The sequence below is a fragment of the Pan troglodytes genome, chromosome 20, assembly GCF_028858775.2.
Source record: "Pan troglodytes isolate AG18354 chromosome 20, NHGRI_mPanTro3-v2.0_pri, whole genome shotgun sequence".
Lineage (NCBI taxonomy): Eukaryota > Metazoa > Chordata > Mammalia > Primates > Hominidae > Pan > Pan troglodytes.
In genome coordinates, this window is record NC_072418.2 from 4,245,698 (window position 1) to 4,271,097 (window position 25,400).

A 25,400-nucleotide genomic window follows, 5' to 3' on the forward strand; every position below is an offset into this window, starting at 1 on the left:
GTTGATGCGTAATTGCCTTTGGAGGCTTGAAAAAAGTTGTGCTTAAAGGTAATCCCTCAATTATCTGGAAACTTCCACCCTCCAGAGTGAGGCACCCCAAGTCCTGTTCTGGATTCGTGGACAGAGTCCCCGCCTGTGAGGCCTGATGGCCAGTCCTCCCCCATTGGCCGTGGTGCTTCGGGCCCTGTTGCAGGTGGGACCCGCCCTCCTTAGGGACCTTGTTTCCCAGGTGATGCTCATGTAATCTGCGGTGACCTCTGCCCCTTCCCATCTGACCTCTGTCCCCAGGAAAGATGGCAGGTGTGCGAGGGCTCATCCTGTCCGCGGCAGTTGTGCCCCTCGGGCTTCTGCTCCAGTGGTCCTGGGGCAGGGCAGCCGGCGCCGATGCCCAGGCTCTGCCTGCGGACAGTTCCTGGGACGGGAGCCTGAGGGCAGCGCACGGGACCAGCATGAGGACATGGACTGGCCCGTGTCTGCCTCTGACTTGCTGGGTGTGCCTTTGAGTTCCTCTGAGGGTGGGTGCGCCGAGGGGGATCCAGCCGGGCCCTGGCCACGTGCAGGCCAGCCAGAGCCCTGGAGCCTGCAGGTGGGCTGGGACAGGGCTTGCAGCCGCAGGGGTGGTGTGCGTTTACGCTGGCGTCTGCACAGGTGTGTGCATGCCGTGCCATCACGCTGGTCAGGCCTGTACGCCGTGGAGACGGGCGCTGTGTGGGGCTCGCTGCCTGAGCCCTGGGTGGACCGTGGCTGCCCCATGAGTTGTCGGGGACCTCCGCTGCCCCTTGGACCTCGCCCGCGGCCCTGGGCAATGGGTGTGGTGACGTCCTGGGGCCCCCATGAGTCAGCTCGTCCTCGTTGTGCCCGGGCACTGGTCTCTCCTTCCTGTGGGCGCACAGCCCCGGTTCCTCTGAAAGCTTTGTGGGCCGGGACCCGGGAAGAGCTGGTTAAACCCTGGCCCTGTGAGCAGGAGGTGTGGCTTCGGGGGGCGGCCCCGCCCCGGGCTCAGACTTGATCCTGCACCGGAGGGAGCCATTCTGGAAGGCCGCTGCCCCGGGCCCTGTCCCTCCGCCTCTCATCCCCAGGGTGCTGGCCAGAGCTGGGCTCACAGCGTTTCTTAAAATTAACGATCCCGGCCGGGCGCGGTGGCTCACGCCTGTAATCCCAGCACTTTGGGAGGCCGAGGCGGGTGGATCACGAGGTCAGGAGATTGAGACCATACTGGCTAACACGTTGAAACCCCGTCTCTACTAAAAAGACAAAAAATTAGCCGGGCGCGGTGGCGGGCGCCTGTAGTTTCAGCTACTCGGGAGGCTGAGGGAGGAGAATGGCGTGAACCCGGGAGGCGGAGCTTACAGTGAGCTGAGATTGCGCCACTGCACTCCATATGGGCGACAGAGTGAGACTCCGTCTCAAAAAAAAAAAAAAAAAAAGCGAAAAAAAAAAATGATCCCATCACACTGACCCAGCTCACTGTTCTCTTACCAGCCTTATTTCGGTGTGGTCCTTGGAGCATGAGCCACTTTTTTTTGGTCGGAACATAATCCACGTTTGGTAAAATTCGGCAACGTGTGCACGCAAGTGGTTTTTGTACAGCTGACCCTTGAGCAGGGTGGGGTTTAGGGCAGCAGCCCCTCATGTAGCAAAATACCCTCGTATAGCTTTCGAGTCCTCCAGACGCTGCTGCCCACAGCCTGCTGGTGACCAGAGGCCTCGGGAGGACACGTGGTCCACGCACACATACCTCGTGTGTTGTGTTAGGTGCTGCGTTCTCACAGTGAGGGAAGCTGGAGACCAGAACATGTGGAGAAAAGCAGAAGGAAGAGAAACCCTGTTTGCTCTTCACGCAGTGGAAGTAATGCTCATGGAAGCCTCTGTCCTCGTCGTGTTCACGTTGAGGGCTGAGGAAGGGAGGGTGGGTCTTGCTGTCTCGGGTGGCAGAGCGGGAAGGAGCCAGGAGAGGCCGGCGCCCTCAGGGCAACCTTTATTGAAAAAATCCACGTCAGAGTGGACCTGTCACTTCAAACCCGCCGTGGTCAAGGCTCCTTTGTGAGTGCAGCCACCACCTCTAATTCCAGAGTGTTCTCATCACCTCCAAAGGGAGCCCTGGCCCCATCAGCAGCCAGCCTTCCACACCATCCTTTCCAGAACCTTCCCACCTTCCCAAATTGAGACGCTGTCTTCGTGAAACGTTCACTCCCGTGCCCTCTCCAGCCCCAGGCACCCCCATCCTACTTTCTGGCTCTGTGACTCTGAGGGCTCCAGGGACCTCCTGGGGTGGAATCCCACGGGATGAGGCCTGCTGTGTTTGGCGTCTCTCACTGAGCGTGACACCCTCGGTGCATCCGCGCCATGGCCCGCGTCCGAGTCTCGCTCCTGTTCGTGGCTGAGTCGTGTTCCGGCGTGTGGGTGGCCACGTGTTTATTACTGTGATAGATGTTTGCTGCTGCGAGCATCCGTGTCCGGTTCCTGTGTGGCCGCGTGATTGTTCTGTCAGGTGGACTTCTAGCGGTGGAACCGCTGGTCACAGGGCCACTCCCGGCTGGACCATTTGAGGAGCCGCAGACGGCCATCCATACCTGCACTGTTTGGGTCCCCTGCCGGGTTTTGGGGACTGGATCTCTGCACAGCTACGGCCACTCCCCTCTTCCGGTGACTTGGTTTCTCCTGTCCTTCGGCCCGATGCTTCTCTGGCCTGCAGGGCATCAGGGACCCTGCTGTCCTGATCCCCATGCCCTCTAGAAAGCCAGGGGTCCTGCATGTGCCCGGTGTCCCCACTGCCTTGTCAGGCACAGGGCCAGATCCTGCACCCTGTGACGAGCACGGAAGTGGGACAGACAGATGGATGTGCTGCCCGTGACCTTCGCCACAGCGAGTTCAGAGGCCGGAGGCATCCAGTGTCCACAGAGTGACCGGCAGGCCCCAGCCCCACAGGATCATCGAGGTGGCCCTGGCCTTTCGAGGCCACAAAAATCAACGTTTATTTTTATTTATTTTATTTATTTATATATTTATTTATGAGACGGAGTCTTGCTCTGTCCCCCAGGCTGGAGTGTGGTGGCGCGAGCTCTGCTCACTGCAAGCTCTGCCTCCCGGGTTCACACCGTTCTCCTGCCTCAGCCTCCCGAGTAGCTGGGACTACAGGCACCCGCCACCGCGCCCGGCTAATTGTTTGTATTTTTAGTAGAGACGGGGTTTCACCGTGTTAGTCAGCATGGTCTCGATCTCCTGACCTCGTGATCCGCCCGCCTCGGCCTCCCAAAGTGCTGGGATTACAGGCATGAGCCACCGCGCCCGGCCATCAATGTTTATTTTTAAGTAGCAAAAGAGAAGTCAGCAGCGTTGGAGAACTTGAACATTACAGCAACATCTGAAGAAGATGTTCTTTCACAAACCTCAGATTCCAGGAGATGAGCACCGTCCGCTTCTCAGAGAAAATTGTCTGAGGCCTCTGGGAGACAGGAGGGGGTGCGCTTAGCAACAGCCCAGGCCTCCTTGCATGTTGGGACGGACGGGCCTTCCTGGGCTGGCCCGGCCTAAATCTGCTGCTGCCCACCGAACACCAAGGCGCCTTCTCGTGCCCCAGAGGCCACCAGCACCCGTCCCCCTGCCTCCCTCCAGCCAGCGTCAGGTGGGGACCTGGCCACTGGAAGGGAGGTGTCACCTGCTCTGGGGCATCCAGGAGGGAGGGGCTGCGGGAGTTTTGCTGGAGACCCTCCAGGTGGGGGTTATGGGGTATCATGGCGGAGCGTGTTGGGAAGTTTTCGGTGAGCTGGGCGTGTATTCGCCTTGGTGCCCCCCTAGATCCCTGGGTGATCCCCGTGCCCAGTTTTCAGGGGAGACCATGGGGGTCAGAGAGCTGACCAGGCGGGTGGTCTGTGTCTGTCCCCTGCTGTTGAAATGAGGGGAGGTGAGAGGAGACGCCGCGTGCCTGGGGAGGCAACACTTTCTGCCGTTTGGCTGGTTTATAAAAATCAAAGATGGCCGGGCACGGTGGCTCACGCCTGTAATCCCAGCACTTTGGGAGGCCAAGACGGGCAGATCACGAGGTCAGGAGATTGACACCATCCTGGCTCTACTAAAATACCCTGTCTCTACTAAAAAAAATATAAAAAATTAGCCGGGCGTGGTGGCGGGCTCCTGTAGTCCCAGCTACTCGGGAGGCTGAGGCAGGAGAATGGTGTGAACCCGGGAGGCGGAGCTTGCAGTGAGTCGAGATCGCACCACTGCACTCCAGCCTGGGCGACAGAGTGAGACTCCATCTCAGAAAAAAAAAAAAAAAAAAATCAAAGATGGGGGCCTGCTGGGACCGTTTGATTTCTTCCCGTTCAGACCCTGCCAGATCCTGAGGCTGGCCCAGCTGCCTGTGTCCTCTGGGGCTCCCTGAGGAGGCAGTACCAGCTGTGGTGTGCATGACGGACAGGGGTCCCAGTTGGGGGGTGCAGCCTCCCGATGGGCCAGGATGGGGGATGCTTGGGTGCCCTCAGGATGTGCAGGCTGGGCGGGAGGAAGCGGTGAGAGTCCACCCCTACCCACCTTCCTCTTCTCTGCTGTTTTTTTTTGGAGACAGAGTCTCGCTGTGTCGCCCAGGCTGGAGTGCAGTGGTGTGATCTCGGCTCACTGCAAGCTCCGCCTCCCGGTTCACGCCATTCTCCTGCCTCAGCCTCCCGAGCAGCTGGGACCACAGGCGCCCGCCACCACAGCCGGCTAATTTTTTGTATTTTTAGTAGAGACGGGGTTTCACCGTGTTAGCGAAGATGGTCTCGATCTCCTGACCTCGTGATCCACCCGCCTCGGCCTTCCAAAGTGCTGGGATTACAGGCGTGAGCCACCGGGCCCGGCCATTCTCTGCTGTTTTCTGACTCAGCATCGTGAAACAGGACCTTAAGCTGAGAAGTGGTGAGATTGGGGCCATCCTCATTTCCACATAAGGCCGCGTTCCTGTTTACTGGGGGCTAGGACTTGGCATGTCTTTTTCGGGGATAGCCCAACCCTTCTGTGTGAAAGGGGTCGTGATGGTCACTGCAGGATAGCAAGCACACCTTGGCCCCTCAGTGGGCAGTGGGTGCAGGGCTGGACGAGGGCCCAGGGGGCAGAAGCTAGTGCACCGATAGCGTGTGTCATCTGCGGCCTGTGAGCACTGACGATGCCCGAGTGGCGGAGGGCGGGATGCTTCCACGTGCTCAACTTTTTTTTTTTTTTTTCTTGAGACAGAGTCTTGCTGTGTCGCCCAGGCTGGAGTGCAGTGGTGCCATCTTGGCTTACTGCAGCCTCCACCTCCTGGGTTCAAGTGATTCTCCTGCCTCAGCCTCCCGAGTAGCTGGGATTACAGGCATCCGCCACCACGCCTGGATAATTTTTGTATTTTTAGAAGAGACCGGGGTTACACCATGTTGTCCAGGATGGTCTCAAACTCCTGACCTCAAGTGATCTGCCCACCTCGGCCTCCCAAAGTGTACGTATCTTTTTAGTAACGATGTATTTGACGATGATTTAAAAAACCCGATCCTTGAAGGCCCTTGATAGACGCTGAGGTGAGTACAGGCCTGACTCTGAGGGTCATGCGCCTAGCAGGCGTCGCCCGGTGCACAGGGCCAGGAGCTGAGTCGTGCGGGACTGGATGGAGGCCAGGGGATGTAGAAGACCTGGGCAGCTCCCCAGGACCAAGCCCTCTCGCCTGGGGCTCCCCGGGGAGTTAGGCCGAACCCCGCTGTGCCCTTCACTCTGCAGCCCTCGTGGGGATCATCACAGAGGCAGGAGCTGGCAACCGAGGTGACTGCCTTAGAGTGGAGGGAAACCGGGGCGGGATGTCGCCCGGCGGCTCCCACACGATGAGGGGAAAAGGCACTCCAGTCTGGGTGGCAGAGCGGGACTCCGTCCGAAAAAAAAAAACAAAGGAAATGTAGAAACGCAGCCCACCCAGGTTTTCCACGGCCGTTCATGGTTACGCTTCTGGAAGGACCCGTGTCCTCTTAGATGTAGCAGGATTCCGATGGGAGCCACCCCGGGTCCACTCGCCCCCGGGACCTGCCGTGGGAGCTTTCTTTCCTGGTAGGGTGCCTGACTCTGCCTGCATGCTCCCCCCGCTGTCTGTGGCACCACTTGGGGCCGGGGACCCCTGCCCCCCTGGCAAGACCAGGTCAGCTCTGCCCCCGGGCCACGGAGCAGGAACCAGAGCTGAGGCTGCTGAGGTGGCGCAGGGTTGCTGTGGGGGCCTGTGCGCCGTGGGGGCCTGGGTGGGGGTGTTCTCACTTCCCCCGGAGTCTGGAAGGCCGTCTTTGTGATGGATTTGATGCAGATGTGTCCACTTTGCTTTTGTTGATGGCGTCTGAGGCTCTGGAGTCCATGGCAGCCTTGCCTCCGTTTGCATAATCTGAATTTTGGGAAAATTGCCCCTATGTGGACTAGTTGCAGGGACAGCGCCCTCCGCCAAGGCTGCCGGTGGCGTTTGCCTTATGTGTCCGGTGCTGGGTGAGTGCCAGCTTTTCACTGGTCAGCTCTGCCCGTGGCCCTCACCTGTGGTCTGTGCCATCACCAGGGCGAGGCTGACCTGTGGGACGGGGTCCCTGCACAGCCTCGCCGTCCCCCCAATCCCCCCAACAGGGTCTGGTCCCAGCTGCCATTGTGCAGCCTTGCCGCCTCCCCCCGCGTCAGGGTCCGGTCCTGGCCGCTGTGCCGCGGTCACTTGTGGCCCTCCTGTGTTCTTTACCTGGACCCTTGCCTTTGCTGATGGCGACCTGTGACGGTTCAGCTGCGTTCTCAGAGGTCGGCTGTCCTCGTGGGCGTCTCCGGTGCAGTTGGCGCGGTGAGGTTGGCTTCTGCCATGGACGGGGCCTTCTCGTGGTGATGACAGTCGCCCTTGGTCTGGTGTCTGCAGTGCTCCGAGGACCGGCCCTGCCCATCCCTGGCGTTCACTCCTCAGCTTCCTTCCATGGAGTGGGCGGCTTCCCTCCTCTCCCTGGTTTGTGGGGTGTTTCTCTTTTGCACCTGATGCGTTAAACCCATTACCGGCCTAGGTCAGCCTGAGGTTGGTTTGTCCTGGCCACGGCAGCTCCTGCGCCCCTCCATTGTGGAGGGTGCCCTTCTGTCTGCCCTGCGTCACTGGGCTGGGCCTGGCCCCGCTCTGCTGTGGCCCTGGGACTGGAAGTATGTGCTGCCCTGGTGTTCGGGGGCTCTTGGGTCCTGGGGCGCTGCAACCCCTCATTTTCTTTCCTTGGGGTGCAGATGAATTGGGGTGGCAGGGAACCGAGCCCACAGTGGCCAGCCCCTGCGGCCCCAGGTCAGAGGGCAGGGCCGGCCTGGACAGAGCTGCCCAGAAGGGTCTGCGGCCGGGTCCACATGAGTCTAGGTGCCTCTGAGGGCACTGGGACGGGGGTGGCCTGCACCTGCCCAGCCCAGTGAGGTCCCTGGCCTCCCTTCAGCTTTGCCCTGGGCTCTGGGCTGAGGGCTGTGTGGTGATGTCAGCCCAGGGACTGTGACATCACTCAGTGGAGACAGTCAGAGAAGGGGGCTCCCGGGGCCCTCCCCAGGGAACTGGCCCTGGACCCAGACCAGATGGAGGACCCGGAGAAGAACAGGGCAGGTAGCAGCCTGAGGCTAGGGCTGGGGAAGGGGATGGGAGCTGACGGGGAGAGAGCAGCCCCTTGTGGGGATGGCTGCAATCCCCTCGTTGGCGCCCGGGAGCCATCCTTGGCGTGTGACCCGGAGCCGGCACTCGCCCCCTGGGATGGAATCGTGGCTGTGTGGGTTGGGTGGAGGCTGGGTGAGGATCAGCGTCCCTTCGTCCCTCCCTGGGGTTGTTGCTTTTCGCTGTGGCCCTCAGGCAACAGGGCAGGCCCCCAACCCCCAGGCCTGCGTGGGCACTGTGGGTGCCCAGCCTTCACGTCCTCGCTTCCTTCCAGGCCCCGGCCTTGTCTGGCTTCCCTTGGGCACCCCCTGGGGTTCGGAGAGCCCCAGAAGAGGCCGGGCTCTTCCTCCTTGGTGATGGACGGGTGCTGGGCCCTGACCGAGTGGTGACCGCCTCCAGGGAGTGATCTGCGCCCTCGGAAGCTGCTGAGTCTTGGGGTGGCGGCTCTTGTTTGTGGGGGCAGGGGGAGCTGGGCACCCGCCCTGTGCCCACGGAACACAGCCCAGGGTGGCGGCCCTGCCTGTCCTCTGACTGCCCTCCTGCTGCTGCTGCTGCTGTGAGGGCCTCAGGCGCAGGCAGTGACTGTCGGGGCCACTCCTGAGATGGGGGACGTGGGCTAGCGGCCACTGTGGGCGGCAGGTGTGCAGGCAGTGCTCCCGTTTTCCACTGGGCTGCCCTTCACCGGCTGTGGGTCAGCGCCCCCCACTGAGGCTCAGGCTGAGGCGAGGCTCCGTGGGGCGGGCGTGTGCCAGGGTGAGGCTCTGCCTGGTGGGTGTGTGCCTGGGCGAGGCTCCGTGAGGCGGGGGCGGCGCCCAGGTCAGGGGCTTCTCCGTCCATGTCAGGCTTAGGGTGGGTGTGGCTGGGCCCTCCCTCTGCTGTCCGCCCACGACCCCCTCAGAGGGGCTGTCGTGAGATGCTTGGAGGCGGGATCCAGCCCTGAGTATGCAGGGAGTGCTCAGTGGACCCCCGTGCCACTGCTGTCACCGGAGGAGGCTGCTGCCCGGCTCCGGGCTCCATCTGCAAAGCCGGGTGTGCATCTGTGTGGCTCAGCTCTGCAGGGCACAGTGGGGTTTGCTCCCGGCCCTGAGGCCGGGCACAGGGAGGCCAGTGCTCATCCAGGGTGCCAGAGAGAAAGTAGCAACCCCAACCTGCCTGGGCCACAACACCCAAGACCACTGTATCAGAACAGACGCCAGCGGGGCAGCCTGCTCGTTGGCCGGGCGGAGCAGGGTCGGCACACAGCCCGGGCTGGCCTTCACCCCAGCTCCCAACAGCGTTGGGTCCCTGAGTGAAGGGCCTGCCCCTTTCTCATCCTCCTGCCTCCAGGTCATGGGGCAGGGGTGCCGAGAGGCCCTGCGGGAGCCAGGACCTGAGAGGTGATGGTCACCACCCAGACGAGGGGCCGGGGGTCGCACAAGGAGGCTTCCAGGGGGATGCCAGGAGCAGTGGGGCCCTAGACCCAGCAGGGCAGCGCTCACGTCACAGGTTCTGGGGGGTGGGGCTTGTCATCTGTGCAGGTGCAGCTGGGATGGGGATTTGGTGCTTTTTATTCTGCAAAAGCTGGAACGCATGTAGCTGAGCCAAGATCAGATAGCATGGTGGCTCATGCCTGTGGTCCCAGCTACCTGGGAGGATGAGGCGGGAAAATTGCTTGAACTCGGGAGGCGGAGGTTGTAATGAGCCGAGATCCTGCCACTGCACTCCAGCCTCAGTGATGGAGCTAGATCCTGTCTCAAAAAACAGAAGACCACGCGTCCTAGCCGGCGAGGCCACTCTGTACTCAGACCCGGCAGCTGTGGCTGTGGCACAGGCGCTCACCCTGCGGCATTGGCCCTTTCAGTGGTTGGTGTTGACCCTCCACAGAGGGGCTGGGTGGGGTGTGTTCAGTCCCATCTGGGTGGACTGAGTGTTGAGGATGGGAGAGTGTTTAAGGAGGTGGCGGTTACAGACTCCAGCATCGGGACACGGGGCCGTGGGTCATGCCCACATCCGTGGGGGCTGTGAGACAGCCGTCCAGAAGCTTCTGCCTCCGAGCCAGGAGGACACCCCAGAGAGCCCCAGGAGGCTTGTTCCAGAATTTAGGGCTCAGCCTCGATGAACCTGGCCAGGCGGCGGTTGATGGGTTAATTCAGTTCATCAATCACACATCACTCAGGGTTTCTTAGCAGAAGGAACTGACCTAGCCAATCGCTCACCTGGAAGAGAGAAGGAGGGAGGAGGTGGGGATTCTGCAGAGGGAAGGCTGGTGGTGGCGCCCGCCTTCGACGGTCGTGCCCTGATGCTGCGTGGCTTAAACGGTGCCACCCGGAGATTGGTGGGCGGGATTGGGCCTCTGGGGTCCCCGGCTGTGGAGAGGGCAAGGCAGGGACGGCTAGAAAGAAAAGCAACCTGGACGCAGGCCCCACCTCCCTCCAGGCAGCCCCACAGGCTCGAGGGCCACCGTGTCAGGAGGGATAGCCTAGATGGAGAGCAGGAGGGTGCCTTGCCCAGCCTGGAGGCCCGCAAGGATGAGAAGCAATGTGTGCCCGGGAGGTCACGTGGGCACCACAGACGGAAGTGGAGCCGGGGGAGAGATGTCCCGGGATGCACCAGGCACTCGTGCAAACCAAGTACTGAGCAGAGAGCAGCCTGGGAGAGAAGGGGGCTGCCCCGAGCGGCTTGGGTGGCCGGGCCTGTGGGAGACCTTGGGTTTGCTGTTAGGAGGGACAGTGAGCGCAGGCACCTCTCTCTCCACTTCATGTCTGTCCTCACTGAGGGAGCCGAGCAGATGCCTTTGCCCCTGCAGGTCCCCCATGTCCCCTCGCCCGGGGCGCGCTCCACAGGCCAGGCCACTTTCACAGCTCACCACACAGGCAGAGACTGGAGGGTGCGCAGGACCCCGGGTGACTGCAGGCGTGGGCACAGAGGGGCCTCTGAGGGCGTCTGGCGGCATCCGAGCAGCTGCCAGATCTCCCCTGGAAACACCGGGGTGTGTGCTCGGTGGGTGCCGTGTGTGGGGGGTGTGTGCTCGGCGGGCGCCGTGTCTGTGGGGTGGGCGCTCAGCGGGTGCCATGTATGTGTGGGGTGTGTGCTTGGCGGGTGCCATGTTTGTGGGTGGGCGCTCGGCGGGCGCTGTGTGTGTGGGGTGGGCGCTCGGCGGGCGCCGTGTATGTGGGGTGGGCGCTCGGCGGGCACTGTGTGTGTCGCACGGCCACTGCTTAGGGCCCCCTGGAGCTGCAGGGCACACAGCAGAGCCAGCCTCATGTCACCACGTGCTTCCCCCGTGTGCAGGGAGGGGTTGGAGGTGTGCGCTTGTCTTGTCCGGAAGCCGGGTGTTGGGACGCGTCCTGACGACGGCGCTGCCCACATCCTAATGGGACACCTGAGGGACATCAGTGGCTGAGTAAGGGGCCCCTCCCGAGCAGGTCTGGAGGCGTTGGAAGCGCATTGTAGCCTCATGGGGCACCTGCCTGCCCTGCCTGGAATTGAGGGGCGATTGGGACTCCCACTGCCCCCAACAAAGCCTGTGCCCCTGATGTCTGTCCAGAGCACGGCTTCCTCCTCAGTGGTTCCCAGAGGCCGCTGGGCCTCACTTGGTCCTTTTTGGGCAGCGAGTGTGTATGTTGGGGGAACAGGAGCCCGGCAGGGCCGTCTTGCAGGGCTCAGCAGTGGGGGTCGTGGGGTTGGTGCACGAGGGCAGGAGAGCTGCCCGGCTCCTGCTAGGTGTCTAGAGGGCCTCAGCTCTCCCAGGCACTGTCCCCCGTCCCCCCGTCCCCCCATCCAGGGCCGCAGCAGCCCAGCTCTCCCAGGCACTGTCCCCCCGTTCCCCTATCCCCCGTCCAGGCACTGTCCCCCCTCCCCCCATCCCCCCCGCCCCCATCTGGGGCCACAGCAGCCGGTATTGAGTGTGGGTATGAGCTTTGGCTCTGGGTCCTGAGCGTCCCCTCCCCAAATTCCCCATGTGGCTTCCTAGTCTGCATCTCCGTCTGCTCCCAGGGTGCGAGTTGGTTTTTGTATTAATAACTGAGGTGTGACACTCGGGCTGTACCCGCTAGCTGTGTAACTCATGCAGCTTAGTGCCTTTAGCTCATCATGAGGCCGTGTCTCTGTCTGTGCCATCTAATAGAGGATATTTTCATCCTCATGGCGAGAAGGGATGGATTTGTTTTCCTCGTGAAGTCGGTGACGTTTGCTTTTCAGGTTCTGCTTGGTGGCCTCCAGTCTCTTGTCCTCAACGAGGGTTTTGGCAGCTCCCTCTCAGTGGCCTGTGAATGCCCCCACTTCCTTGTCTGGGAAAGGGCCGGAGCTCTGGGGCTCACAGAGAGGGTGGGTGTGATGTCTTTTTCCTGACGTGGCATCGGGGTGTCTTACCTGCCTGGACACCTGCCTGCACAGGGTAGCACAGACCCTACAGGCTGCGGCTGAGCCCCCAGCACCCTCCCCACCTTTAATGCTTGGCCCCCAGTACCCGCCCCACCTTTAATGCTCAGCCCCCAGCACCCGCCCCACCTTTAATGCTCAGCCCCCAGCACCCGCCCCACCTTTAGTGCCACCCTGGGTCCCCCAGCACCCGCCCCACCTTTAGTGCCACCCTGGGTCCCCACATCCCTGGCTACACATTGTGGCTCCCACAACCCCGTTTGGGTTCACGGTCCTCCCGCAGGATTCTCGGAACTGGGGAGTGAGAGTTTGTTCCCTGCTGTTGTAAAGGGCATAACCTGGGGGAAGCCAGGCAGGCAGAAGCCCCCACCCACATCCAGGGCCCCATGTAGGGTCCGGAGCTTCCCTGCCCTCCCTGGTGCCAGTCCTGACCCTACCACAGCCGAATGTCTGCGTCAGCACAGGGGCGTGTAGGAAGAAAAGGCGTCCTGCTTAGGAGATAGGTACATCCAGGACCTGGGGCCTTCTCGCCCTCAGTCCACAGGGAAGGTCCCCCGGATGGCGCCTGCCCCTTCCCCCTCCCTACCCGGCTTCTGCACGCACTCCCCCGAGATGGCCCACACGTCCTGCCGCTTTCTGGCAGGGGAGAGCTGAGGCCTGTGTCTTCAGGACACTGCCTCTCGGGCAGCCTCCAGCCCTCGTCGAGAAAGGCAGGCAGTGTGGCGCAAGCAGGCTGGCCTCAGGCGGGGCCTCTGGGCAGTGTCCCCTCGGGATGTTTGCCGTGCTGGATCTCACACCCGGCTCTGACACGCTGCCGTGTCCCCCGTGTGCCTGCGCCTGGGGTCTCCATGTGTGTGTCTGTGTACACGCATGTGGTTTTGCTTTCTTGTGGGCTGGAAAATCTAACAGTAGTCAGGGCGTGGTGGTTGACACCTATAATCCCAGCACTTTGGGAGGCTAAGGTGGGTGGATCACTTGAAGTCGGGAGTTTGAGACCAGCCTGGCCAACATGGCGAAACCTTGTCTCTACCAGAAATATCAAAAATTAGCCGGGCATGGTGGCACATGCCTCTAATCACAGCTACCTGGGAGGCTGAGGTAGGACAATCACTTGAACCCGGGAGGTGGAGGCTGCGGCGAGCCGAGATCGCACCACTACACTCCAGCCTGGGCGACAGAGCGAGACTCTGTCTCAAAACAAAACAAAACAAAACAAAACAAAATGCAGGCACGGACGTTTCAGCGCCCCCTTCCTGTGGATGCTGAGAGGGTTTCCAGAAGAAGGAGAATGTCCCCGTGCTGGTGGCTCATCCAGGTGTGGGCCGGTGTGCGGCGGGGCGTGGGCAGAGGAGAGGCGCCGGCTCCGGTTTTCTCTCCTGTGGATGCGTCGCCCCCCCCCCGCATGGTGGTCCTCTGCGGAAGTCCCCCTGTCCCTTTGGCAGCCGCAGTGGAAGGACAGATGGATGGACGGGCTGTGACCGGGACAGCCCAGTGTGACCCCAGCCCTGGCCGTCGCGGTTGTGGCATTCTCGCTGTCAGGGGGCTGTTCCCGTGGCTCTCATGGCTGTGGAGGGGCGTGGAGGGGGTGGTCCCCGTGGCCAGAACCTGGCCGTGGCGGGTGGAGGACTTGAGGCCGGCTCAGTGGTCAGCGCTGCTGCTTGTTCCCCCACACAGAGGCGTTGGGTGGAGCTGCCTCAGGTATCCCTCCTGGCTGGGGTGTGTGCGTCACCCTGAATCTCCAGCCCATGCTGAGGAGCCTCGCAGGCAGGGCCCAGCAGCCTATACTCCAGGCCATTGCTGTCCGTTTCTCCAGAAGGCCCTGCTGGTGGGTGGTCCCAGGAGCTGGGCCTCAGTGGGGGATCCCAGGACAGTGGAGCCTGGGAGGGGCCCCAGTGTTGAGGCGTGGAGGTGCTGTCTGGAACTAGGGGGTGTCCCCAAAGCGGCACGGCGCCCAGTCCCTGTGGTGGAAGAGAGAGGAGCTGCGGTGGGGGGTGGGGGACTACGTCTCACAGATCCATCTCCCAGGGCACATGAGGAGATTCCTCCCCCAAAACGCCCAGGAAGGAAGTTAAATTTTAATATGGGTCTGGTTTAGAGAAACTAGGTTAGCCATGCGTGGGTGTTTCTGGATGTTTGGGCAGTAAGGAGAGTCGGTTGCTCAAGAAATCCGCTGGCCGCTAAGTAGGGGTGAGGGGCACCGACTGCCATCCCTTCTTCAACCACGGCCACTCGGCCACATCAGTGTCTCCTGCCACCTCCCTCGTGTCCAGCATCAACACAGCACTGCATCCCTGACCCAGTCCAGTGGAGAAAACTCGCATCCAAAAATAAACCAGGAGTCAGCCAAAAAACGCAAATTAAAATTACACCCTGGCCAGGCGCGGTGGCTCACGCCTGTAATCCCAACACTTTGGGGGGCCGAGGCAGGCGGATCACCTGGGGTCAGGAGTTCAAGACCATCCTGGCCAAGATGGTGAAACCCCGTGTCTGCTAAAAATAACAAAAATTAGCCAGATGTGGTGGTGGGTGCCTTGTAGTCCCAGCTACTCGGGAGGCTGAGGCAGAGAACTGCACGAACCTGGGAGGCAGAGGTTACGGTGAGTCGAGATCGTGCCACTGCACTCCAGCCTGGGCAAAAGAGTGAGACTCTGTCAACAACAACAACAAAAAAAGCACACCCCCAGCATGGCTGTGCCCAGAAGCACAGAAGTGGGGTCACCACAGCTCACGCCTATAATCCCAGCACTTTGGGAGGCCGAGGAGGGAGGATTGTTTGAGCCCAGGAGTTTGAGACCAGCCTAGGCAACATAGCAAGATCCCATCTCTACAAAAAAAAAAAATTAGCCAGACATGGGGGTCCATGCCTGTGGTCCCAGCTACTCGGGAGGCTGAGGCAAGAGGATTGCTTGAGCCCGGGAGACAAGTTACAGTGAGCTGAGATGGTACCATTGTGCTCCAGCCTGGGCGACAGAGCCAGACCCTGTCTCAAAACAAACACAAAAGCTCACAGAAGCGCTGGGGTGGGTGTGTAGAAGTCAGACCCCCGGGAGCGGCAGGTGGAGGATGACTCGGTGCAGCCACTGTGGAGACGGCCTGGCGGCTCCTCAAAGACACACACAGATCTCCCATCCGACCCAGCACGACCACTCCCAGCTACGTACCCAGGTGGAGTGGAAGCCCGCAGCCACGCGGAAGCCCGTGCGCAGACGCCGCCGCGGACTCCAGCAGCCGGACGGTGGCTACAACCCAGATGGCCGTCAGCAGAGGAGGAGGCGTACTGCGGCCCTCCATGCACCGGAACACAACCCAGCCATGAAAAGGAAGAAGCTCTGACTCAGGCCACGGCGTGGACGCACCTTCAGGACGCCAGGCTCAATGAGACACTCCAGACACAGAGGACATGCCGTGTGTGATCCCATTTCTATGAAATGTCCAGGGCAGGCCCAGCCACAGAGACAGGGAGTAACGTGGTGTTTTATTATAAATTTTTCATGAAAATAAAATACACAGTACTCTCGTGAGTTTATTATAGCCCATTGATTCTTTTTGTTTGTTTTTGTTTTGTTTTTTGAGACGGAGTCTCCCTCTGTCGCCCAAGCTCCACCTCCCAGGTTCATGCCATTCTCCTGCCTCACCCTCCTGAGTAGCTGGGACTACAGGTGCCCGCCACCATGCCTGGCTAATTTTTTTGTATTTTTAGTAGAGACAGGGTTTCACCGTGTCAGCCAGAATGGTCTCTATCTCCTGACCTCGTGATCCGCCTGCCTCGGCCTCCCAAAGTGCTGAGATTACAGGCGTGAGCCACCGTGCCCAGCCTGTTTTCTTTCTTTGAGGCAGTGTCTCGCTGTATCACCCAGGCTGGAGTGCAGTGGTGTGATCTCGGCTCACTGCAACCTTCGCCTCGCAGGTTCAAGCGATTCTCCTGCCTCAGCCTCCTGAGTAGCTGGAGTTACAGGTGCACGCCACCACACCTAGCTAATTTTTGTATTTTTAGTAGGGACAGGGTTTCACCATGTTGGCCGTGCTGGTCTTGAACTCCTGACCTCAAGTGATCCACCCACTTTGGCCTTCCAAAGTGCTGGGATTACAGGTGTGAACCACTGCGCCCAGCCTCTACAAATTTTTTTTTTTTTTTTTTTGGAGACACAATCTCGCTCTGTCGCCCAGGCTGGAGTGCAATGGCACGATCTTGGCTCACTGCAACCTCTGCCTCCTGGGTTCCAGTGATTCTCCTGCCTCAGCCTCCTGAGTAGCTGGGATTACAGGCACCCGCCACCATGCCCAGCTAATTTTTGTATTTTTAGTAGAGACGGGGTTTCACCATGTTGGCCAGGCTTGTCTCAAACTCCTGACCTCAGGTGATCCCAAAGTGCTGGGCCTTGGCCTCCCAAAGTGCTGGGATTACAGGCATGAGCCACCGCACCTGGCCTACAGAAATTTTTTTAAAAATTAGCTGGGCGTGGTGATGTGTGCCTGTAGTTCCAGCTACTCTGGAGGCTGAGGTGGGAGGATCGCTTGGGCCCAGGAGGTCGAGGCTGCAGCAAGCTGTGATTGCGCCATGGCACTCCTGCCTAGGTGACAGAGTGAGACCCTGTGTAAAAAAAAAAAAAAACCCAGGTTCAAGGTGAAAAGAATTAAGTGTTCCTGGAGACGCGTCAGCCAGCATTCAGACGATCTAGCCAAGGTCACTGCTGGAGGTGGCTTTTCAGGGTAGAAGAAACAGCCTTCTGGAAGAAGATGCCACCCAGGACTTTACTCGTGTGGGAGAAGCGGTTCCCTGGCTTCCAAGGAGAGGCCCACCCTCTTCACCCTCTTGTTAGGGGCTAACGCAGCTGGTGACTTGAAGGTGATGCCAGGGCTTTTTGCCATTCCACAAATCCTAGGGCCCGCGAGAATTATGCTAAATCTACTCTGTGCTCTATAAATAGAACAACAGAGCCTGGGTGACAGCATATCTGTTTAACACCTGGCTTATGGAATATTTGAAGCCCACTTTTGAGACCTATTGTTCAGAAAAAAGTTTTTGCTTTTTTGTTTTTTTTTTTGAGACTGAGTCTCGCTCGTCACCCAGGCTGGAGTGCAGTGGTGCCATCTCGGCTCACTGCAAGCTCCCCCTCCCGGGTTCACGCCATTCTTCTGCCTCAGCTTCCCGAGTAGCTGGGACTACAGGAGCCCACCACCACGCCCAGCTAATGTTTTTGTAATTTTAGTAGAAACGGGGTTTCAGCGTGTTAGCCAGGATGGTCTCGATCTCCTGACTTCATGATCCGCCTGCCTCGGCCTCCCAAAGTGCTGGGATTACAGGTGTGAGCCACCGCGCCTGGCCAAAAAGATTTCTTTCAAAATATGACTGCTCACTGACAACGCACCTGGTCACCCAAGATCCCTAGTGGAGACGTACACGATCAGTTTCCGGCCGGGCACGGTGGCTCACACCTGTAATCCCAGCACTTCAGGGGGCCAAGGCGGGCAGATCACGAGGTCAGGAGATCGAGACCACAGTGAAACCCCGTCTCTACTAAAAATACAAAAAATTAACCGGCCGTGGTGGCGGGCGCCTTTAGTCCCAGCTACTCGGGAGGCTGAAGCGAGAGAATGGCATGAACCCGGGAGGCGGAGGTTGCAGTGAGCCGAGATTGTGCCACTGCACTCCAGCCTGGGCGACAGAGCAAGACTCCGTTTCCAAAAAAAAAAAAAAAAGATCATTGTTTCCATCCCTGCTAGCACAACATCCAGCCTGTAGCCTGTGGATCAATGAATGAATGAATGAATGAGTGACTCGGAAATCAAGATGACTCCTTGACATGTCATTCATTCATTTATTTATGCATGACAAGGTGTCACTCTGTCACCCAGGCTGGAGTGCAGTGGCACGATCTTGGCTCACTGCATCCTCCACCTCCCGGGTTGAAGCAATTGTCTTTCCTCAGCCTCCTGAGTAGCTGGGGCTACAGGTGCATGCCACCATGCCCAGCTAATTTTTATATTTTTTCATAGAGAGGGGATTTCACCATGTTCCTCAGGCTGATCTTGAACTCCTGAGCTCAAAGCAGTCTGCCCGCCTCAGCCTGCCAAAGTGCTGGGACTACAGGCCTGAGCCACTGTGCCTGGCCAAGTCTTAGTGTTCTTGAGGCACAGTCTCACTGTGTCGCCCAGGCTGCAGTGGAGAAGCAGAATCACAGCTCACTGTAGCCTCCACCTCCCAGGCTCAAGCGATCCTCTCACCTCAGCCTCCTAAGTAGCTAGGACCACAGGTGCGCACCACCATGACTGGCTAATTTTGTTTTTATTTTTGTAAAGATAGGGTCTCCCTGTGTTGCCCAGGCTGGTCTTGAACTCCCGGCCTCAAGCAGTCCACCTGCGTCAGCCTCCCAAAGTGTCGGGGTTACAGGCAGGAGCCACCGCAGCCGCCCATGACTCATTATTGAGAAATACATTTGTAAGGCTCTAGGTGCCTGTAGGTGCCGTGGAGAGCGATTCCTCTGATGGAGCTGGGGAAATTGGGTAAATTGAACCCCCCGGAAAGGCTTTGCTGTTCTAGAGGCCGTGAAGGACACGCGTGATCCATGGGAGGAGGTAGCATGTCAGGATGAGCGGAAGTGTGGAAGAAGTTGGTCCCAGGCCTGAGAGATCACTGTGAGGGTTCAGGACTTCAGTGGAGGAGGGACTGTAGAGGTTTTAGAAGCAGCGAGAGAACTAGAATGAGAAGGACTTGGAGATGTGACTGCATTGCCGCTGTCTTGCGAGAAAACTTTAACACGTGAGGAGTTGCCTCTGAAGGGTGAGCAGGGGAGTTGCTTCAGTTGCGCTCTAGTCCCAGTGAAGATTCTGTGAACCTGGGGGTAATGAGGACAAAGAACTTGGAACAGTCCGGAACCTCGCTTGATGAAGCCGCGGCCGGGTTGAGAGGACCGACTGCAGTTCTGAAAGACGTTCTGCTGTGGGTAATCAGTGCTATCAGACAGCATCACGCCCCACAGAGAAATCTTTCATGAAAGGAAGAGTCCATCGCTGTGGCCAACTTTTTTGTGGTCATAGTTTAAGAAGTCGCCCCAGCCTCCAGCAGCCACCGCCCCGACGAGTCAGCCCCCGTCCACATCGAGGCAAGACCCTCCTCCGGGGAGATTAGGGCCACTCACGGTTCCCATGATCATTACCATTGCTAAGCAGTAAAGTATTTTTATTTCTTTATTATTTATTTAAGATGGGGTCTTGCTGTATCACCCAGGCTGGAGTGCAGTGGTGCGATCATAGCTCACTGCAGCCTCCGCCTCCTGGGCTCAAACGATCCTCCCGCTTCAGTCTCCCGAGTAGCTGGGACCACAGGCTTGCGCACCACGCCCCGCTTAATTAAAGTGTGTCCTTTGTTTGATTAGACACAACGCTACTGCACACTTCCTAGACCATGGTATACTGTGAACGTAATTTGTGTGCGCACCGGGAAACCAGAACATTCGAGCGGCTATTGCCGTGCGGAACCCAAGGCCTGTGATCGCCTCAGGGTGTTTCTGGCACCGGAACGCAGGGGCCACATCCAGGGGGGCAGTGCTTGTGACGCCAGTGCCTTCCTTTCTGATGTGGCTTACTCATCTGGGAGTTCCTGTCCTAACATTTTCGGCGATGGCTGTGCACCCACGGCCCCTCTTCACCCGCGGCCCCTACGTCCTGCCGGTTGGCAGGAAACCTCTTCCCCTGCACATCTGGGGCACAGCAGCGAACTGTGGTCCCCCTTCTTCAGTGAGGGTGGGGCTTCTGTCTGTCTGTCGAGCCCTAGAATGGGGCCGGGGGTGGCTGGGGCTTGGGTCAGGGAGGACCCGGCAGGATCTGTGCAGACATGCAGGTGGCCTGCGGTGGCCCCCGGTGCAGGGTTCTTGGCCTCCTGGGCGGGTACCTGGCTTGAGGGCGACAGGAGGTGACAGCCGCGTCCCTGGGGTTGCACCGCCCGAGCGTCCAGTTAACACCACAGCCGCCACCCTTCAGTTCTGCAGGTGGGGCTCCTCCCTCCTCCCTCCTCCCCAGGCTGCCCCCGACCACCCTTCAGTTCTGCAGGTGGGGCTCCTCCCTCCTCCGTCCTCTCCAGGCCGCCCCCGACCACCCTTCAGTTCTGCAGGTGGGGGCTCCTCCCTCCTCCGTCCTCCCCAGGCCGCCCCCGACCACCCTTCAGTTCTGCAGGTGGGGCTTCTCCCTCCTCCCTCCTCCCTCCTCCCCAGGCCGCCCCCGACCACCCTTCGGTTCTGCAGGTGGGGCTCCTCCCTCCTCCCTCCTCCCCAGGCCGCCCCCGACCACCCTTCAGTTCTGCAGGTGGGGCTTCTCCCTCCTCCCTCCTCCCTCCTCCCCAGGCTGCCCCCGACCACCCTTCAGTTCTGCAGGTGGGGCTCCTCCCTCCTCCCCAGGCCGCCCCCGACCACCCTTCAGTTCTGCAGGTGGGGCTCCTCCCTCCTCCCTCCTCCCCAGGCTGCCCCCGACCACCCTTCAGTTCTGCAGGTGGGGCTCCTCCCTCCTCCCTCCTCCATCCTCTCCAGGCTGCCCCCGACCACCCTTCAGTTCTGCAGGTGGGGCTCCTCCCTCCTCCCTCCTCCCCAGGCCGCCCCCGACCACCCTTCAGTTCTGCAGGTGGGGCTCCTCCCTCCTCCCTCCTCCCCAGGCCGCCCCCGACCACCCTTCAGTTCTGCAGGTGGGGCTCCTCCCTCCTCCGTCCTCCCCAGGCCGCCCCCGACCACCCTTCAGTTCTGCAGGTGGGGCTCCTCCCTCCTCCCTCCTCCCTCTTCCCCAGGCTGCCCTGGACCACCCTTCAGTTCTGTAGGTGGGGCTCCACCCTCCTCCCTCCTCCCTCCTCCCCAGGCTGCCCCCGACCACCCTTCAGTTCTGCAGGTGGGGCTCCTCCCTCCTCCCTCCTCCGTCCTCCCCACGCTGCCCCCGACCACCCTTCAGTTCTGCAGGTGGGGCTCCTCCCTCCCCCCTCCTCCCCAGGCTGCCCCCGACCACCCTTCAGTTCTGCAGGTGGGGGCTCCTCCCTCCTCCCCAGGCTGCCCCGACCACCCTTCAGTTCTGCAGATGGGGCTCCTCCTTCCTCCCTCCTCCCCAGGCTGCCCCCACCACCCTTCAGTTCTGCAGGTGGGGCTCCTCCCTCCTCCCTCCTCCCCAGGCTGCCCCCGACCACCCTTCAGTTCTGCAGGTGGGGGCTCCTCCCTCCTCCCCAGGCTGCCCCCACCACCCTTCAGTTCTGCAGGTGGGGCTCCTCCCTCCTTCCTCCTTCCTCCTCCCCAGGCTGTCCCGAGGCTCCTTGCTGGGGCCCGTCCTGCCTCCCGTCGGGGCCTGCGCTGAGACTGGGCTCCATGCCAGCCGGGGCTGGCTGGCCCCCTCGCTCCAGAGAGCGACCTGCACAGAGTCCCCTCAGCCAGGAGCCCCTGTCCAGACACGGCGTTTCTCTGTGGGTGGCAACAGGCTCTGGGACCCTCGGCCCTGGGCTCGGGAGCATTTAAGGTGGTGCACACTCAGCGAGGGGCTGTGGGCTGGGGTCCCACCATCCCGGGAGCAGGGACTGCGTGTTCCTTCTCAGGACCAGAGGCTTCTGTCTTTTCCCCTGGGGTAGAAGTTTGCTGCCTGCCCCGTGCCCAGCCTTGCTTAGGTGACTGTTGGCTCCGCTGGTCCCTCAAGCCCCGCCATTCCCTCCTCAGCTCCGCTCTGCACCGCAGGGGATGGGTCCGACCCACCCTGGCATCGTCACAGCCTCGAGTGGCGTCCAGCCTGCCCCGCTCCACCAGTGGCTGCTGGAGAAGAACCCGAGCCTGGGTCAGGCCCTGGGGGCTCCTGCATCAGTGCCCGGCTCTCCGGGGCCTCCTGCCCTCCGGCCCACTCTCCCCGCTCTCAGCGTCAACCAGTCGCCATGGGCAGGGGCAGCTCGGTGGCTCCTGCGTCCCTGCCTCGGGCCTGCCTGCTGTCATCTGCCTCCCTCCCTCTTTCCCAGAGCGGCCCTGGGCCTGGATACGGGGACTGTTGTGTGGCCCCTCTGTGTCTGGGGGTGGGACTGCCCCCCTGGCTTCAGGATCCTCAGGGCCTCTCCCCGGGATTGGCAGTCAGGCTCTCCTGGCAGTACACTCTCCCACCTGTGCCACCCACCCACCCACCCATCCCGCTTTACAGAAAGCCCCTGAGCCCTACCCTGTTCGTCCCCAGGCAGCCACGCCGAGACCTCTGGCCTTCGATGTCATGTGGTGTGTGCTTCCCAGCTGGGTTCCGGGCAGGGACGGTGCTCATCATGCCCCGGCCTTCAGAGCTCCTTCCAGCCCAGCAGTCTCCTGGCTGTGTCCTCTGTGGCCTCTGCCCCGTGTCCTCAGCGGCCCCGCGGGGGCCTCTCCAGTGCTCACCTGTGCCTCTCTTTCTCTGCAGCTGTGAGCCGTGAGCTTTTAGGCGGTGGGACGTGTCAGCAGAATGTCTCCTGCCCCCGAGAGCGACCCCGAGGCCACTGGGAAGAGCACCGCGGCCTGGCCGGCCCGAACGCCTGCGTCTCAGTAGCTGGGAGCCACGGGCCCATGCCCGCCCACCGGCCGCGGTGATGTTCTAGCCACAGAGGAGCCAAGACCTCAGGTTTCCAGAGACTTGGGATTTGCACGGCAGCAGAGTCACCGTGGAGAGGCCAGGGTATCACAAACTTATGGATTTTGACAAGAAAGGAGGGAAAGGGGAGACGGAGGAGGGCCGGAGAATGTCCAAGGCCGGCGGGGGCCGGAGCAGCCACGGCATCCGGAGCTCGGGGACCAGCTCGGGGGTCCTGATGGTGGGCCCCAACTTCCGCGTCGGCAAGAAGATCGGCTGCGGCAACTTCGGGGAGCTCCGCCTAGGTGAGGCCCTGCTCGGTGGTAGGTGGGGGCGGGAGGCTGCTGGCAGGGCCGCCCCGAGTCACCAGAGCCTCTGGCGGGGCCGCCCCATGTCACTGGCAGGTGCGTTGAATCATCAGTCTGTCGTGGTGCGAGTGCCACTTCCCTTCGAGGAGGTTCTGTGGGGAGAGTGGGTTTCTGGCCCTGTCACCTTTTCGGGAAACAGTTCTGTTGGGAGGCAGGTGGCCCAGAGCAGGCCAGGCCACGCCGCAAGGAGCCCGATGTTAAGTTGTGAATGACTTCCATGGCCCATGTGCGCACTGGGCGAAGCCCCAGCCTTAACGGCAGGTGCCTGCCCGGCACTCAGCTCGTGGGAGGTCTTGGCCAGCCCGGAGCTGGCGTCGGGTGGCTGGAGTGACTGTTCTGTGGTGATGACACTGCTGTGTGCCACTCGCAGCTTCACCATGTAAAAGGCCGCACCTGGCCCACCTGGCTCCGTCCCTTCTGCTCACACCAACCTCTCCCGGGTCGGGGTCTCATTGCCCGGGCAGGCGTGAGGAGCAGGGCCGAGGACTGAGCCTCTCACTGTCCAGGGGTGCCTTCCCTGGGGTGGGGGTGCCTGAAGGTGACCATCAGGCCTGGGGGAGCTCTGAGCACCTTTGGGGCCGTTCCCAGTCTGTGATTAGCTGTGCCAGGGAGCTGGATCATCCCCGGAAATGTGGTTAAATTTATTGCTGGTGCTGCCGGAGCTCCTGCGGGAGGGCATTTGGCGTCTGTTGCTGGGGTTGTCCGGGGAACCCAGGTGCACCCCCAGTCAGTGTCTGTCGTGGTGGGAATCAGGGTCCCTGGGAAAGAGCGCAGGATGGGCAGGTCCGGGAGGCCACGGCAGTGGATCGGCCTCACGTGGGCACCCATGGCAGGCACTCAGCCCGATGAGGTTGTCAGATGAGGGAAACAGGCCCAGGCAGTGGTCATGATGTGGCTGCATCTTCAAGAGCGGCCGCCCAGGGGCGCAGGAGCATGGGCTGTGGCCGCCTGGACCCCAGGCATGTTTTGTGGCCCCACTTCCCACCTCCTGCCTCAGTTTACCCACCTGTTAAATGAGGATGAATGGTAGTTGCCACTCGTGGGCAGAAGTGGGGTTCAGCAGGCAGTTATGCGGCAGAAGTGTGTGTCCTATGAGTCAAGCAGCTTCTCCCAGGCGAGGGCAGCTGTTGGGGTCACTGTTGGCTGCTTCTCTGTTCCCATTGGTTGCACCCAGGGCCCCAGGAGGCTGGGGTTTGAGACCCCACCTGAACCAGATCCCACCCCAGCCCTTGGGGAGGCTGCTGAGATTCCACCTCTGCGCAGAGGCTGGGCTTGGGCCACGAAGCCTCACTGCCGGTCCGACGGCCTGTGGCTCGGGAGGCCTGGGCTCCGTTTCTCAGCCAAGAGACTGAGCTTTTCCCGACAGGAGCTGTGGCCTCCCAACCCCGTGTGTGTGCACGCTCAGACACACGTGCAGACACATGCAGACATGTACACACGTGCCCACAAATGCACATGTGCACACTAAAGCACACGCACACAGGCACACACAGCCACAACCACGCATACACGGGCACACAGGCTCATCTGCACACACATGCCTGGCACAGCCCCGTGACCTGCAGCCTGCGGGGTATGGCTTTTGGGAACCCAGATGGTTATGTGGGTCCTGTCCTTGGGTGGCGGTTGCAGGCTGCTGAACAGTGCAGGTACCTGTAGGCAGATGAGAGTGACGTGGGTGATGCCAGCTTTTTTTTTTTTTTTTTTTTTTGAGACGGAGTCTCGCTCGGTCACCCAGGCTGGAGTGCAGTGGCGCAATCTCGGCTCACTGCAAGCTCCGCGTCCCGGGTTCACGCCATTCTGCTGCCTCAGCCTCCTGAGTAGCTTGGGACTACAGGCGTCCACCACCACACCCGGCTGATATTTTGTAGTTTTAGTAGAGACAGGGTTTCACTGTGTTAGCCAGGATGGTCTCGATCTCCTGACCTTGTGATCCACCTGCCTTGGCCTCCCAAAGTGCTGGGATTACAGGCGTGAGCCACTGCGCCCGGCCTGGTGATGCCAGCTTTTACTAAGTTGCGGTTTGCGCTCTCTTCAGTCTGGTGTTTTGGGCGCTGTGTGCTTCGCGGGCAGCCGCACATCGTGGTTTCTCAGGGGTGCCGGGAGGCCGTCCATCGGAGGACACACCAGCCCTTCTTCATCTGCTCCCAGCGCAGGGACGCTTGGCTGTTTCCGGATTTGGGCCCTTCTGAATAGAACTAACTGCCCAAATAGAACTGAATAGCAGTGGGCTCCTCGAGCACTCCACATCCCCAGCACTCAGGACTGTTGGTGGCTTTGGTGTTGAGCCTGTTGTGGACTCTGGTTGTTGAATTTTGTTCCGTTGTCTAGAATGTTCTAGAATGTGTCGTTTTTTCTGTTTTTAAGGTTTTTATCTTTGATTTAAAATCTTGCCTATGCTCTCCGTAGATGAGGCTTTCTGTTTTTATCCTGCTTGGATCCGCTGACTTCTTGTATCTCTATGTTGGTACTTTTTCAAATTAACTTTGGAAAAATGTGAGCCATTATTTCATGAA

General features: G+C 60.5%; 2 protein-coding genes across 9 annotated transcripts in view; one reads left to right on the forward strand and one right to left on the reverse strand.

The window, feature by feature from the left end:
- The window catches only part of CSNK1G2 (casein kinase 1 gamma 2), a 40,739-nt gene that overhangs the window by 6,395 nt on the left and 8,944 nt on the right, over positions 1–25,400 (forward strand). For 3 of the 8 annotated variants that reach the window (XR_010153511.1, XM_016934618.4, XM_016934615.4), the window contains exon 2: positions 22,370–22,821. Coding sequence is in view for 5 of the 8 variants with exons in the window: in XM_016934618.4 (XP_016790107.1) it covers positions 22,635–22,821 (187 nt within the window). In the remaining 3 variants the exon portion in view is untranslated. Of the gene's footprint in view, positions 1–4,817; positions 4,894–5,208; positions 5,450–7,461; positions 7,577–22,369; positions 22,822–25,400 lie in introns of those variants that run through there. The other 5 variants (XM_063800451.1, XM_054673477.2, XR_010153512.1 and 2 more) reach the window with 5 other exon arrangements.
- Positions 5,342–7,450, reverse strand: LOC100614472 (uncharacterized protein CSNK1G2-AS1). Its single transcript, NM_001328294.1, is given in 5 exon segments — positions 5,342–5,885; positions 5,887–6,193; positions 6,196–6,232; positions 6,235–6,367; positions 6,704–7,450. Coding segments are annotated over 4 exon segments (798 nt in total). The 5' UTR covers positions 6,365–6,367; positions 6,704–7,450; the 3' UTR covers positions 5,342–5,561.